Genomic DNA, 15,286 nt, shown 5'->3' with positions numbered 1-15,286 from the left:
ATCCTACTGGGTATGTGGAGCTGGGTGGCTGAAGGTGTTTTGTGTGGGGAAATTCAATCCGAGGTGTGTTCAGAAAGAAGAATCTACATACACAGCAGGGGGTACAAACCAAAGGTAGAGAAACCAGTTGGGCAGGACTCCCTGCTACTGGGAGTCACATATGGGTCCTGGTCCCATCCTCACAGCATCTAAATGGTGCCCCTCCCCTACTCCCATCCCAGCCTCAGTGCCTCCTCTGTGAATTGAGGATGGAAGAGGATTCAGTTAGCTAGGGCCGCCATAACAAATACCATAGACTGGGCGCCTTAAACACCAGGAGTTTATTTTCTCACAGTTCTGGAGGCTAGAAGCCCAAGATCAAGGCATTGGCAGAGTCACTTTTTCCTGGGGCCCCTCCTCTTGTCTTGTTACCGAACTTGGGTTTGGCTGCTCGCTGCTCAAAAATCAATGCTCGAAAGAGACAATGTTGATAGAAAAATTGCCTTTAATCAGAATGCCGGAAATCTGGGGAGGAAGATGGTGGACTCAGTGTCCCCCAAAACTATTTCTGAATTTCGACTCAGCCATGAAAGTTTTAAAGGGAAAACAGGAAGTACTCTCAGTGGATCATTGAGACGGGGGTCAGAGTTGTCACCACCCCCTTTTCCTCAGAAGCACTCTTGTCCACACAGTTTGTTCACAAGATTACTGAAGGGGAAGCTAGGGAAGAGATCTGGTCATTTGTTAATTACTGATTCTCCATTTCTATTTCTTCCATCTATGGTGAAAACCAACAGGTGAGGCAAGGCATTGTGTGGTAGAAAGATTTGTAAAGCATGGGGATGCCGTTGTTAATTACAATGTAGCTTTGCTAAAGTGACAAGGCAAACGGGGTTTTCTGCAAGGAGCTGCTTACAAATGCCCCCACACCAGATGTCATTCCATTTGTATGGATTATGGGTGAAGGTCTGTCTTCTGTAACTGCTTCACGCTGATAAAAAAGGCGTTGATGTCTTAGGGTAAAAGATATCAACCTGGGGTTGGTTGAAGCATCTCTTTGCTGACAGTTTTAGTTGCCTGCTTACATACAGGGGCAGAACAAACTAGAGTTATTTTGATGCCCACAAAGATACAGATGATTATGAGCAGTAGTGCTAGGCTCATTCTCTTTAAGGCCAGTTCTTGGCATTGTGCTAGCCGTAGACTCAGTCCTGCTCTAGATGGAGCAGCTTGTGTCATGGCTGCAGTCTGGTCATCATGCAGTTAGCGTTTACTCCCTCTCTCTGGTGCCAGTTATGGTACCTGTAAAACAACTCAGGAATGTGTGTCAGACAGTGAGCCTGTGACTCTGTTGTCCTAAGCATCAACTGCTTGAGCCTGCTCTCCTGAGACTCAGGGAGGCCCAGAGGCTTCAGCTTTTCCATAAACAAGAGGCAGGGGGTGGGGCGGGGGGCAGGGGGCAGGGCTCTGCTTGGCTCCAGGCTTGCTGGCATTTGTGTCCTATTCTCTTCTTATAAGGAGCCCAGCCATATTGGACTGGGGCCTGCCCATATGACCTCATTTTACTTTAATTACCTTTTTAAAGGCCTTATCTCCAAATACAGTCACATTCTAGTTGCAGGGGATTAGGACTCGATGCAATTCAGCCCATAACAGAGGAGCAGCCATAACTGTTCTCTTTCTGAAACCCCAGGGTTTTGCAACAGTAAGGAGAGGGGAGTGCTGAGGGTCTGCAGTGGGGAGGGGAGGCAGCAGAAGGAAGCGGATGGTGTGTTTCATGTTTCTTTTCAGGTGACCCCAGGTTTTGACAGGTGGGAGGGGCCTGGTTGGTCTTAAAACACACGTCTAGAGCTGGTTGAGTCTGAGTGGCTCCAGGATAAGACAGGGCCTTAGTGTCTGTTGGTCTATCCAGGAGTGGGGGAGGGTAAATTCCTCCTCCTGAGCCAGAGTGAAGGGGAGCTTGTGGGAGAGGTCCAGGAAGAGGCTGAGGATGACTGTGACACTGGCAGGGGGTTTCCCCTGTCCCAGGCTGGCACCCCCCAGCTCCCTACACCCTGTGATTTTCCCTGAGACCACTTATCATAACCTGTTGTTACGCATTAAAGAATTGTTGAAGGTTTGTCTCCTATTCCCCCTCTCCCCCACCTGTAAGTTCCACGAGAGCACATTTATTCTTATGCTCTCCGTAATGAGCAATGCCTGACACAGAGGAAGTGCTCAAAATATATTTAGGGAGTGAGTGCCTGTAAGAGGTGGTGACGGTTTTTGGCTCCTCTGCCTCATCTGTCTCTCCCCCAGCAGGAATGGTACTGTGGCCCAAGCACAAAATACTCACATACACTGCTAGCTGGCCACAGATTGCAACTGAGGCAATTTTATTGATACCTGTCAATTACTGGTTAATAGCCTGGGAAGCATAATCCCTGGTCGGAGCTCTCAAGGTGCCCCACTCTCCCCCATTCTGTGATCCAGCAGCCTCTTTCACAATCCCTGCTCCTGCACAGGCACCACTCTCTGGGCCTAGGGAGGGACTAGCGCATAGGTCTACATCTCCACCCTTTCCTTCTATCTGGTTCCCCCAGGTCACTGGAGACTCTCATGGACCCTCATTCTCTCGGGACCAGTTTTGCATCATCGTGGAACAGAGGGCGGGATAATTAGGGGAACTACTAGGCGAGAAGAACTGATAGAATCTGACAGCTGGCTGGATAAGGGAGATGAAGGAAAAAGGACCAAGAAAAGTGACTCCAACATCTTGAACCAAATGATTGGGAAGGTTCTAGAAAAACATAGGAGATAATCTGGAAGCGTGGCAAGCTGGCTCATTCCAGTCAAGACCATTCTGGAGGAGGTGGGGGTGCAGAAATCAATCTGGATGGAGCCTGGACACCAGAAGGTTAATCCGTGGTTTTGAAGGAATGAAGGTGCTGTCGCCTGAAAGAAAGTTAACATTCTCTTGAGAAAACAGTTTCATTCTTCAAGGGGGAAAGGCAATTAGGTATACATATACATATATATTTTTTCACTATTACTGGGGTTTGAACCCAGGACGTCATGCATGCTAAGCACGCACTCTGCCACTGAGCTATCACCCTCCCCACCAGTTTCGATTTCGTTCAGTGCTGTTCTGTCCCATAAGTGAGCTTTAGTGGCTGCAGCCATTTTTCATACTGGGCGCTGGGGTCGTTACAGGGGGCAGTGATCAATCTTGCTCTCAGGGAGCTTCCAGTCTAATTGGAGAGAGAAGACAAACACTTGGAGGGGAGAACCAGTAGGACAAAGCCAGTTGCTTTTTATTTACCTCTTTTCCCTCTCTTTTATTTACCTCTTTTACCATTTAGGTAGAAATATTGTAAAATGGGGAAAAGAACAGGCATCACCCATAACCTCGATAGGCTGACACAGCACTTCTGGTTATTTTGCTGTGTATCCCACCAAGCTTCTTCCCTCCCCTCTGGATCATAGGTTTATTGCAGAATCTCAGCTCAAAACCTGAAACTTGATTTTTCCCCCCCAAACATTGCTGTTGACCACATTATGTTGACCCTTCCCTGCTGGGTTGCAGACCCCATAATATCCTAGGCAGTTCCTATCATGGAATATTTTCCAGCAGGGAAAACAAATTACAGGTCTATGCGTACAGGCAATGTGCATGTATTATAGAGACAACTTGGAAAGAAGCAGATTGTAGAAGATGACATAGAGCGCGATATTTCTGTAAGCTTCAAATAAGCAAAACGAAACACGTGCTAGGAGTACAAAGAAGAGATTTTTTAAAAACTTTTAAAAAGCAACGCCATGATAGACAAAACCTCAGGAGAGAGGTGACGTTCGCGGGGAGGGGGTGGGGTGGGGAGGGAGGAGTCGGGAAGACGGCACAAGGGAAGAACACACGTGGGAGGATCACCTGTGCTGGTTCTTAACGCAGGATGGTGTATTCGTGGGTGGTAATTTTCATCATGTTTCATAACTACATGTGGTCCATGTATTCTTTTGTATATATTAAACATATTATACATAATTTAAATAAAACATATAGAAGATCTATCTACCTATCAATCTGCCTGAAAGTCTGCATACTCCCAAATTTTAACTCCCGAGTGTGATCCCCAGGCCCTCCGAACCTGGCCTCAAGCCCTGTCTCCCTGTGTTGCTCCTCTGTCGGCTCCATGGACCTGTGGGCAGATGTCGCTCCTCTGTCTTCTCCAGCTACATCAGATGCCACCTCCGAGCCTTAAGCAAACTATTCTGTTCCTTTCCACCTCACCAGTACCCTCCTCTATGGCTTTTCTCTGCCTTTCCTCTCAAAACCCCGCAGGTTCCTGGGCCTTCAAGCGCCGGGACCGCTCCCGCGGCGTTCGGGCACGCGCTCCCCGCGCCCCGCGCGCCCCCGCCGTTTGCTGCGCGCCCCTCCGCCCTTCGGGGGCGCAGTTCCTCACCGCGCTGCGCCCAGCGCCCCGGACTCCGTGGCTCCGCCGACTCGGGGGAGCTGGCCTGGGGCGTCGCCCTCTGGGAGGCCCTGGGACCCGCGGGGCGGCAGCAGCGGGATGGGCCTGAGCCCCGCCGCCGGGGGCGATTGCGGGCGCCGCTTCCCTAGGTTCCCCCGGCCCCGCCTCAAAGCCGCGTCGAGAACCGCGAGTATACGGCCGAATGACAGTCAGCCTGCTCCGGGACATTCAGCTGTGCCCCAGTCGGGTCGCCACAGGAATGAGGCTCCCCTCCACCGAGCCACCACGCCCCGGCCTGGAACCCCCCTGGATCGTTCCCCCTGTCCCAGCCGGCCATCGGACCCCCAGCAAGGTCACCACAGTTTCTTTCAACCCTCCTTGCAGATACTTGGGCATTGTGCGAAATGCCTGTAGCCGAAATGAGTGACGATTTCGGAATGATCTTTCGTTATTAATTTAACTGAAGGGAGCCAGGCATCCAGTGTCTCTCTCGGGTATTTGCCTTCCTAGTGTATTTCGGGTGGACATGGGGCAGACGTGGCAGCTGCCGGGCAGGTAGGCTCCACAACAGCTCTAGCTTGGCAGAAGCTTCTGCAGTTGGGTGTAGCCCCAGGGTTCTGCCATCTTCGGTAGTGGCAACTCACACTTCGTCCCCTCCCCTGTTCTGTCTCTGGGAATTCCAGAGTCTCTCTTTCCCAGAGGAAATGGGCCCCCTCCAGGATGGTCGCACCCCCATAGCCCCCCTTCATCCAAAAGTTTATTGAGGGCTGATCAGGAGCCAGGTTCGGTTCTAGACAGGAGCTCCCACCTTCGCAGAGCTGTTGAGGTGCTCGCTCCAACTCTCCTTTCACAGGGTTCACGCTCCAGAGAAGGCAATTGTGGTTTAAAGAAATTTTTTTTTCTCTTGAATTAGAAGACTCTGTGGGCTCTCACGCGTTGGTCCAGCTCATGCCCAAGCAGCCACAGCCGGGCACGTTAGAACAGAGCAGAAGCAGCGTCCAGCAAGGGTAAGATTCTTTCTTTGTATGGAAGGACTGAGCTTTGGGGTGGTTAGAAGCCTTCTGAAGAACCAACTTTGATGGCAATTCTGTAAAACAAATCCTGAGTTAGTTTCTATGTGAGCCAGCCTACTACTAACCAGTCGGCAGAAAGCTGGTGTGCTCCTCCTGGTAATAACAGCTGGAGACCAAGCCTGGGAAGGGCTGGTGGGAGGCTGCCTTGTAGCATTTTCTAGCCACAGGGCCATTGTCCAGATCCTCAGAACAGAATCACTTTACAAGGGTGCTTACAAGATGTATATTTTTATTTTTAAAATTTATTTATGTATTTAGTTTACAATATCATTTTTTAAAAATTGAAGTGTATTTGATGTATAATATTATGTTATAGGTATACAATACAGTAATTCGCAATTTTTAAAGGTTATACTCCATTTCTAGTTATCATGAAATATTAGCTATACTCCCATGTTGTGCAATACATCCTTGTAGCTTATTTTATACCTGATAGTTTGTACCTCTTAATCTTCCACCTCCATCCTGCCCCGCCCCTTTCCCTCTCCCCACTGGTAACCACTAGTTCCTTCTCTACATCTTTGAGTCTGTTTCCTTTCTGTTATACTCACTAGTTTGCTGTATTTTTTTAGATTCCACATGTAAGTGCTATCTTACAGTACTTGTCTTTATGTGACTTATTTCACTTAGCATAATGCCCTCCAAGTCCATCCATGCTATACACCAGAAGCTAATGCAACATTTTAAATCAACTATACTTCAATTAAAAAGCATTTTAAAAGTATTTTAACTATATGATCCCAAACTTTATGTAGGGAGACGCCTATGGTTAACTTGGAGCCCACGCCCAAGCAGACGAGAGCAGAGTGGAACTCGACCCCAAAGCCTGGCAGTGCAGGCAGATTAACAAAGCAAGCCGCGGAGGTGGGTATCGCGAGAATTCTCAGACCGGGAACACCGTCAGTTTCCTGGTGACTTACCTACGTACAATGTGGCGGGTCGAATTGTACACTGATTTGGGATGTTGCTTACGCCTTTTTAATTGTTTAAACACAGATTTATAGAGCTGTTTATTGAGCTTTACTGAGGTATAACTGACGTACAATAAATCGCATTATATTCAGAATGTACAGTAGGATATGTTTTGACATACGTGTACACCCATGAAAACACCAGTCAAGATAATGAACACCTCCATCATTCTTGAAGCTTTCTTTTTTCCCCTCTGTAAATCCCTCCCTCTTTCCACTTCCATCCCCAAGCAATGACTTGATCTGCCTTCTGTCATTATGTGTTAGTTTGTGCTTACTAGAGAGTTATACACATGGAATCATGTTGTACGAACTCGTTTTTTTAAACAAATTTCCCCCCACCTAACAGAGGCACTGGGGATTGAACCGAGGACCTTGTGCACGTCAAGCATGCATGCTGCCACTGAGCCATACCTCCCCCAACTCCTGTATGTGCTTTTTGGTGGGTCTCCTTTCACATAATTTCACATAATTATTTTGAGTTATATGCACATTGTTGCATGTTATCAACAATTTATTCCTTTTTGTTACTGAGCAGTATTCCACTGTATATCCGGATATGCTACTATTTGTTTAGCCATTCACCTGTTGATGGGCATTTGGGTTGTTTCCACTGTCTGGCTGTTACAAATAAAGCTGCTGTGAACATTTGTGTACAAGCCTTTGTAGAGACATACATTTCTTTTGGGTAAATACCTAGGAATATAGTGGCTAGATCATATAGTAGATGTGTGTTTAACTTACTGTTTTCCAAAGCGGTTGTGCCATTTTACATTCCCACCAGCAGTGTGGGAGAGTTCCAGTTCCTCCACGTCTTCATCAGCATCTGGTATGGTTGATCTCTTTAATTTTAGCTATCTTAATAGATATGTCGTTACCTCATTGTGGTTTCACTTTGCATTTCCCTAACAATGTTGAACATTACTTGCCTTCCTTATATTTATATATACACAAACACACACACATATGTACACACACACACATATATATACACACACACATATATATATTCTTTAATGAAGTGTCTAAATTTTTTCTCATTTTTTCTCTTGGTTTACATGTTTGAGAGTTCTTCAGAAATTCTGTATACAAGTACTTCATCAGTAGTTGTATACAGTAGTTCAACAGTACTTGTAATTTTTATCTCTCAGTCTGTGGTTTGTGTTTTCATTTACTTAGCAATAATATCTTTTGAAGAATAAAAAACTGTTAACTTTGATGAAGTCCAGTTTATGTTTTTCTTCTATGAATTATTCTTTTGGTGCTGTATCTGAGATCTCTTTGCCTAAACCAAGGTCACAAAGATTTCCTACTGTTTTCTACTAGATATTATAAAGTTTTAGCTTTTACATTTTACATTTACATCTTTGATACATCTTGAGTTAATTTTTGTATATGGTACAATGAGTAGGTCGATGTTGGCTTGTTTTTTCCCCCTTGTGGATATCCTGTTCCAAAATGACTTGTTGAAAAAACTATCCTTTTCCCACTGAGTTGCCTTTGAACCTTGTAAAAAACCAGTTATCCATGGTACCTGTGGGTCCTTTTCTGGGCTATTTTGTTCCATTGATCCTATTTGTCTAATGTGAGGCCAATATCACACTATCCTGATTACTATAGTTTACAGTAACTCTTGAAATCAAGAATGTTGGCCCTCCAGCTTTGTTCTTTTTCAAAGTTCTTTTGGCTATCCGAGATTCTACAAAAAGCCTGCTGAGATTTTGATTGGAATCACATCAAATCTTTTAGAGATTAGGCATCTTCACAATACTGAATCTTCTGATCCATGATCAGGTGTTTTATTTATTTAGGTCTTAATTTCTCTCAGCAAAGCTTTGTAAGTTTCAGCTTACAGATCTTGCACATCTTTTTTGAAAGTATTTCATATTTTTTGATACTATTGACATGGTATTTAAACATTTTTAAATGAAATGAATATTGACAATTTTGAAAATTTTAAATGAAAAAAATTCCAATTTCTAATTGTCTGTTGCTAGTAATTGGAAATACAATTGGCTTTTGTGTACTTATCTTGTATGCTTCCCTTCAACCTTATTTCCTGACATTTACTTTTGTAACTTTTCGGGGTAGATTCCATCGAGCTTTTGACATATCATATCATCTATACAGATAGTTTCACTTTTTCCTTTCCAATCTGATGCCTTCATTTATTTTTGTCTTAAGCAGTACTAGCCCGAATCTTCAGTACAATGTTTAATAGAATTGGTGGCAGCAGACATTTCCTCTAATTCCTTAACTTAGAGGGAAAGTATTCAGTCTTTACTGTTTAGTATAATGTACACTGTAGGTTTTTCATAGACAGTTTTGTTAAGTTAGGAAAGTTCCCTTCTTTTCTCAGTTTGTTGAGAGTGTTTTGTTCTGAAAAAAAAAAACTAGCACTAGCCATTAAAGTTTAGCAAATGCTTTTTCTATGCCTATTGAGATGACCATGTGGTTTTTCTTTTTCAGTTTGAATTGTATTGATTGGCGTTCAGATATTATAACAATCTTGCAGTCCTGGGGGGAAAACCACATGTGGGCATGATGTATGACCCTTTTTATATATTGTTTGATGCAATTTACAATATTGTGCTGTGACGTTTTGCATTTATGTTCATAAAGGATACTTCTTGTAGTTGTCTGGTTTGGTATTAAGGTAATGCAAGCATCGTAGAATGGATTTGAAAGTATTCTTACTCTATAGTATTCTTGTGTAAAACTGGTAATAATCTTTCCTTTAATGTTTGGTAGAATTTACCAGCAAAGCCATCTGGGCCTGGAGTTTTCTTTGTGGAAAGGGTTTTAACTACAAAATCAGTTTCCTTCATAGACATAGGGATAGTCACATTATGTATCTCTTCCTGTGTGAGCTTTGATAGTTTGTGTCATCTACCATCTGCACACACTACCCATAAAGTAGTCTGCCCCAACCCAGCACCATTGTGTCACCCCATTTATTGCCTTAATTATATAGTCGTTTTGCTTATTGATTATCTGTCTCTTTGCAAAAGTGGGCAGAGCACTTGTCAACCTGACTCATTGCTGTATTTCCAGTGCTTCAAATAGTAAGTTCTTGATAAATATTTGTTGATTGAGTACATTTGGAATAAAACCATCATATCCACTGCAAAGTATTAGGTGGGATAAAAGCATCATGTTCATTGCAAAAGGTTAGACAATAAATTCACCATGACAGATTCATAACAGAGTAATTAGGAGTGGTGCGCTCCACTGGGGCACATAATAATCTTTTGACATTTGTAAAATGTTCTTTTGTAAAGACAACATCGTTGCTCTCTTAGAAGTTCTACTAAGGACCCATTGAACAGCCAGTAAGTGACAGAGTTGGGATTTGAACCAGGTCTCCTGGCAGCAAACCCTGTCTTCTTGCCATGACTCGGTAGCTGTCTGCCATTCTAACCCATAGTCTTTCTTTTGTGTTGTGTCATCGTTTGAGGCTCTGGGTTTAATTTCTGAGGCATCATCTGGGTTGGGGTCAGAGCTGGAAGTGAAGTTCCTAATACCTGTATCGTGGTGATTCTCTTCTGCTGCTAGCTTTCCACATCCGTTCCAATGCCTGGTCAGGGATTGACCCAACAGTCTGTGTGTTCAACACACAACACAAGCCTAGGGACTTGTGGAATTCAAAATAATGCTCTTACTTTTTTTTGCTCCTGCCTCCCTGCCACATGCCACAGGCAGGAACAAGCCCTCCACCCACTTCCCTGCACCACATCTGTCAGGGTTATAAGACTTTCAGAAGCTGTTATTATCCAGGGACCTTCTGAAAGCCTGGTTTTTCTAAACAGGTGCCTATTTCTGGGAGAAGGGCCAGAGTTGGGCTGCCAGCCTGTGCAAAGGAAATAAATAGCTGATGGATGGAGGATTGTGAAGTAACATCTTATTCCAAAGAGAGAAAAAGGGCAGAGAAACTTTAATCTGGATTTGAAGACTGGAGCATCAGCTGGGACTGGAGGTCACCCTGGAGGATGCAGACAGGTTCCTTGAAGTTCATGAAATGCTGGGGAGAGGGTGAAGTCAAGGCAAAAGGAAGGATGGGACCTGGGGAAAGCCTCCAGCATGGCTGCAACCTTGGCTGCCCATAGAGTCGCCCCGGGAGGTCTCAAAGCTCTGGTTCCCTGGCCACACTCCAGATCAATCTCAATTTTTAAAAGCTCTGCAAGCAATTTCCATCTGCAATCAAGGTTGAGACCCAAAGCTCAATACAATCAGTTTACAGTGGGAGAAACTTCAACAAGAGAGCAAGTAACTCTAGGTGACTATAAAGTCTGTTGTGAATCTCATGCAGTTTTTCACTTTACACCCCATCCAGTGGCAATACTGCACATTAAGAGTATTAAAGAAACAAAGAAAACTCCTTAGAATCCTAAAATCCACCCCTCCAATCCCAGAACCTTCTGTCTCAAAGCTTATTCAATATCCTCAATGATCAGCACTTGTTTTCTTTTGATTGTTTTTTTCTGGCTGAGACTAGCATCACCATGAATCATATCGTCTTCCTACTGGCAGTTATTCCAGAAAATTACAGCAGGAATATTGATTGATTGATTGATTGATTGAATATTGTTCTTGTCGATAGGTATGACCCAGCCAGGTGGAGTGGGATGTAATTGGCTATTTTGTTGGTGGGGAGTGGGCACACAGCGGGGACTGCTTGCTCCTAGGAAGGATGTATATGACTGTCTGCTGGGCTCAGCAGACTTTGAGAGACCTGCCTTCCACGAGATGCTCTGGTTGGTGTTTACATGCCATTGGTCCGGACTCTAGGTATTTGAGTTTGTGCTTAATAGAGTGAGATGCAGTCGGGAGTTGGCTCAAGGGTAACCTAAGTGTCCTCTGGGTGCCCCTCTGGACTGACTCAGCAAACCCTGCCCCACGACATTACCATCATCACCACCCTTTCCACGCTGATTGGTGCCAGAAATAGAGTCCCCTTTTTTCCTGTTTCATTTTTATTAGGTAGAATTATTATAGTTTGACTGCACGTATACAGTATATTACATGTAAATACATATATACTATATATTGCACATATTTTTCACAAATGCCACATATTATAAGATTCTATTCAAATGTAATGTCCAGAATAGACAAATATATAGAGACAAAAAGTAGATTAGTGATTGTTTAGGACGAAGGATGTAGGCAGCACTTGGGGATGATAGCTAAAGGCTGTGGTACTTCTTTTTGAAGTGGTTGAAAGTGTTCTAAAATTATGATGATGCTTTCCCAACTCTGTGAATATACTAAAAACCACTGAATTGTACACTTTCAATGGGTGAACAGTATGGTATGTGAATTATATTTTAATAAAGCTGTTATGAGAAAAATTAACCCCCATGTTCCTCTCCCTCCTAATCCTGTTGTAGCCACTCTCCTGGATTTTGTGCCTATTAATGTCTTGTTTTTTTAAAACCTTTACACATAAAGAAGTATCCTTCGACAATACATTTTTTAATTTCGGAAAAACAGACTCAAACACCGTACATTCTAACTTGATTGTTTTGGCTCAGGATCAGGTTCCAGGCTGATGCACTGTAGCCACTGTTCAGTCACGTTCACAGTATTCCCGGTGTAGAATGTAGCACAGTTAATTACCCTGTCTCCTGTCAATGGACATTGGGGCTGTTCCCAGGACGTTGCTGTTACTGACAAAACTGCTGTGAGCATCCTCACACAAGCCTCCCGGAGCCTCTTCTCTTCACATCTTTTTGACCAAGACCCACAGGAAGAAATACACTTTACAATGTATCAGGATATATACAGATTTGAGGTAGGTCAATAAGTCTTACCAAAAGATTTACCAATAAACCAGATGAGGATCTAAAAAATCCTATTCTCTATTATCCTGTCTCTTTGAATGATTTTTACAACATTGACTGTGACCCACTAAATGGAAGTTCTCACTCACTAAAGGGTCACAAACCAGACTTGCTGGGTTGCAGGGTATGACCTTCAGCTTTACTAGAAAAAGAATGCAAAAATAGGCTTCCCACTGGCAGTATACCAGAGTTGCAATTGCCCAACATTTAAATATTTGTCAGCATGGTATCTGTACCACAGGATCCTTTAATTCACATTTCTGTAATTACTTATGAAGTGCCCCACTTTTTCATGTGTTTATTGAACGCCTGTATTTGAGACAGGAGGGAAGGGGGCAGGGCACAACCATTAAAAGAATGACATAGGGAGGAGGGTATAGCTCAGCGGTAGAGTGCCTGCTTAGCATTCACAAGGTCCTAGGTTCAATCCCCAGTACCTCCATTAAAAAATAATAAACAAATAAACGCTAACTACCCCCAACAAAAAATTTAAAAATTTAAAAAAGAATGACATAGCCATTGAGGATACAACATAAATGGATTAGAACCAACTAAGGCCAAGATGGCAGAAGATTCAACTTCCAGCAGACCTTGATTCTCATTGTACGCTCATTGTATTATATTAACATGCTAAATGACACACCCGCAGGCACCATGACTGTTTCCAGGCTGCCCATTAGAGGCCAAAAGTGGATGGGGCCCAGTTCCAGAAAATCCCCATCCCTTCCCCCAAACAGCTGGAATAATCCTCCCACTTGTTAGTATATGAAATTACCCAGTCCTTAAAAACTAACAATTCCATACCCTGGGGCCACCTCTCTTGCCTTGTGACACAGCCTGCACTCTGTCTGTGGAGTGTGGATCTCCCTGAATAAACCTACTTTCACTTTACTATGGCTCACTCTTGAATTCTTTCCTGTGCAAGGCAAGAATCTATTCTCTGACAACATATTCACTTCTCTGTGAAAGGCTCATTAATATTTTTGTCCACTTTTCTGTGGGGTTGCCTTTTCCTTACTGATTTATATGAGTTTTTTTTTTTATATATATTCTGAATACTAATCCTTTTTCAGTTTTTGTGTTACAAATATCTTCTCTCAAGTGTTGGCCTGCCTTTTCATTTATTTATGGCTCTTATTTGATGGAGCCAAATTTATCTTTTTGTGCTTTACTTTTTTTTTCTGTATTTTTTTGTGCTTATGAACTACAGAAAGGGAACAGAGACACTCTGCTGCATTTCTTTCTAAAAATTTTGTACTTTTGCCTGTGGTGGTTAATTTCAAGTCAGTTTGACTGGGTTAAGGTATGCTCAGATAGCTGGTGTAATATTATTCCTGGGTGTGTCTGTAAAGGTGTTTCCAGAAGAGATTAAGCATTTGAATTAGTAGACTGAGTAAATGTTTGATCTCGTCAAAGTGAGTAGTGCGAAATGTAAAACAAAATAGAGTCACTTATGTCAAGGGTTTTTTTTTTTAACATTTTTTATTGATTTATAATCATTTTACAATGTTGTGTCTGTCAAGGGGTTTTTTAATTGAATCAGGAGGCCATTAAGGAAGTGAACCTTACTCACATCCTCCCAAGGTGGAACCATGAACTTTTGAACTGAGCCAAACCACAAATATTTCAATAACTCTTCAAGAACATGTGCAATTTGTCATAGCAACGGACTTGACCTCACTCTAGTAATAACCTTAGCAATCAATCACGTTCGGCACCTCCCTTCTTTGCCTTTAAAAACCCCTGACTTTTACTCTCTAGCTGGATACTGTTTAGGCTGCTACCAGAATCTGTGTGCACCAAATTGCAAATTTTTTTATCCTAAATAAATGCTTTCTGCCTATTGTCTCCTAGGTTTATTTAGGTTGGCGAGCATTATCCCATCTGCTGAGGGCCCAAATAGAGCAAAGAAGGTCAAGAAAGAACAATCTCTCTCTTCTCGAGCTGGGAGGTCCATCTTTTCCTGCTCTCTGACATCAGAGCTCCTGGTTCTCTGGCCTTTAGACCCCAGAACTTAGACCAGGGCCCCTCCCACCGCATTCAACGACCTTCAGCCATGGATGGACTAGGACTTAGACCATGGGCCTGCTTGGTTCTGTGGCTTTCGGTCTTGGACTGAATTATATCATGAGTTTTCTGTTCTCTGCTTACAGATGACAGATGGTAGGAGTTCTCAGCCTCTATAACCACATGAGCCAATTCCTATAATAAACCTCCTTTATGCCTATTTATCATCTATCTATCTATGTCCTGTTGGTTCTGTTCTCCTGGAGAACCACAACAAATACATTGCCTTTCACGTTTAAGTCCAAAATCCTTCCCAACCTGCTGTTTTCTGTGCAGTGCAAAGTCCACATGATTATGCAGTTGCTTGAGTACCATTCATTGGTTGAGGATCAGCAAACAATGGCCCAAAGGCCAAATCCAGTCCTTGACCTGTTTTCACACAGTCCAATAGGTAAGACTGGTTTTTGAATTTTTAGATGGTTGAAAAAAAATCAAAAGAAGACTAATATTTCATGACCCATGAAAAGCACATGAAATTTAAATCTCAGCGTACATAAAGTTATCCCTTTTATAAATGAAGTTTTATTAGATACACAACAATGTATTACAATACACAGACTTGTATTGTAGATGGTGGCTTTCAGGCTACAACAGAAGAGTTGAATAGTTATGTTGCTGTGAAGCCTACAAAGCCGAAAATATCGAGTACCTGAACCTTCACAAAAACAGTTTGCCAGCCCTGAGTAGTTCATCCTTCCCCACTGATCTGCAGTGCCACCTCTGTTGTAAATTAAAGTTTCATGTACTTGTGGGTCTGTTTTAGAGGTTCTTCTCTATTCAATGGAATAGTCAGTTCAACAGTCAGCTCAACTATGCCTGCATCAAAAATGCACTCTCATGATCACAATAATAACATAATAAATCATGATACTTGATAGCCTGGTGTTTCTTCTTGATAATGAAAA

General features: G+C 43.1%; 1 protein-coding gene across 1 annotated transcript; it reads left to right on the top strand.

The window, feature by feature from the left end:
• The first annotated feature begins 4,413 nt into the window (after window positions 1-4,413).
• Window positions 4,414-14,417, top strand: LOC135322635 (phospholipase A and acyltransferase 5-like). The gene is made up of 4 exons (XM_064492226.1): window positions 4,414-4,779; window positions 5,341-5,434; window positions 6,256-6,364; window positions 14,169-14,417. Exons 1-4 carry the CDS (start codon window positions 4,527-4,529, stop codon window positions 14,286-14,288), a joined length of 576 nt encoding a protein of 191 aa, XP_064348296.1. The 5' UTR covers window positions 4,414-4,526; the 3' UTR covers window positions 14,289-14,417.
• The last annotated feature ends 869 nt before the right edge of the window (window positions 14,418-15,286 follow it).

Source organism: Camelus dromedarius, chromosome 12 (assembly GCF_036321535.1).
Source record: "Camelus dromedarius isolate mCamDro1 chromosome 12, mCamDro1.pat, whole genome shotgun sequence".
NCBI classification, from domain to species: domain Eukaryota; kingdom Metazoa; phylum Chordata; class Mammalia; order Artiodactyla; family Camelidae; genus Camelus; species Camelus dromedarius.
Note: the sequence above shows the minus strand (reverse complement) of the source record. Positions and strands in the feature narration are given on the sequence as shown.

What these genes read in the sequence shown, in the direction of transcription:
- LOC135322635 (XM_064492226.1), top strand. Translation starts at nt 4,527, where the DNA reads ATGGGCCTGAGCCCCGCCGCCGGGGGCGATTGCGGGCGCCGCTTCCCT. An exon ending in AGAAGCAGCGTCCAGCAAGG is followed by an intron (nt 5,435 to 6,255) that starts GTAAGATTCTTT and finishes AACTTTATGTAG; the next exon opens with GGAGACGCCTATGGTTAACT. An exon ending in TAACAAAGCAAGCCGCGGAG is followed by an intron (nt 6,365 to 14,168) that starts GTGGGTATCGCG and finishes ATTGTCTCCTAG; the next exon opens with GTTTATTTAGGTTGGCGAGC.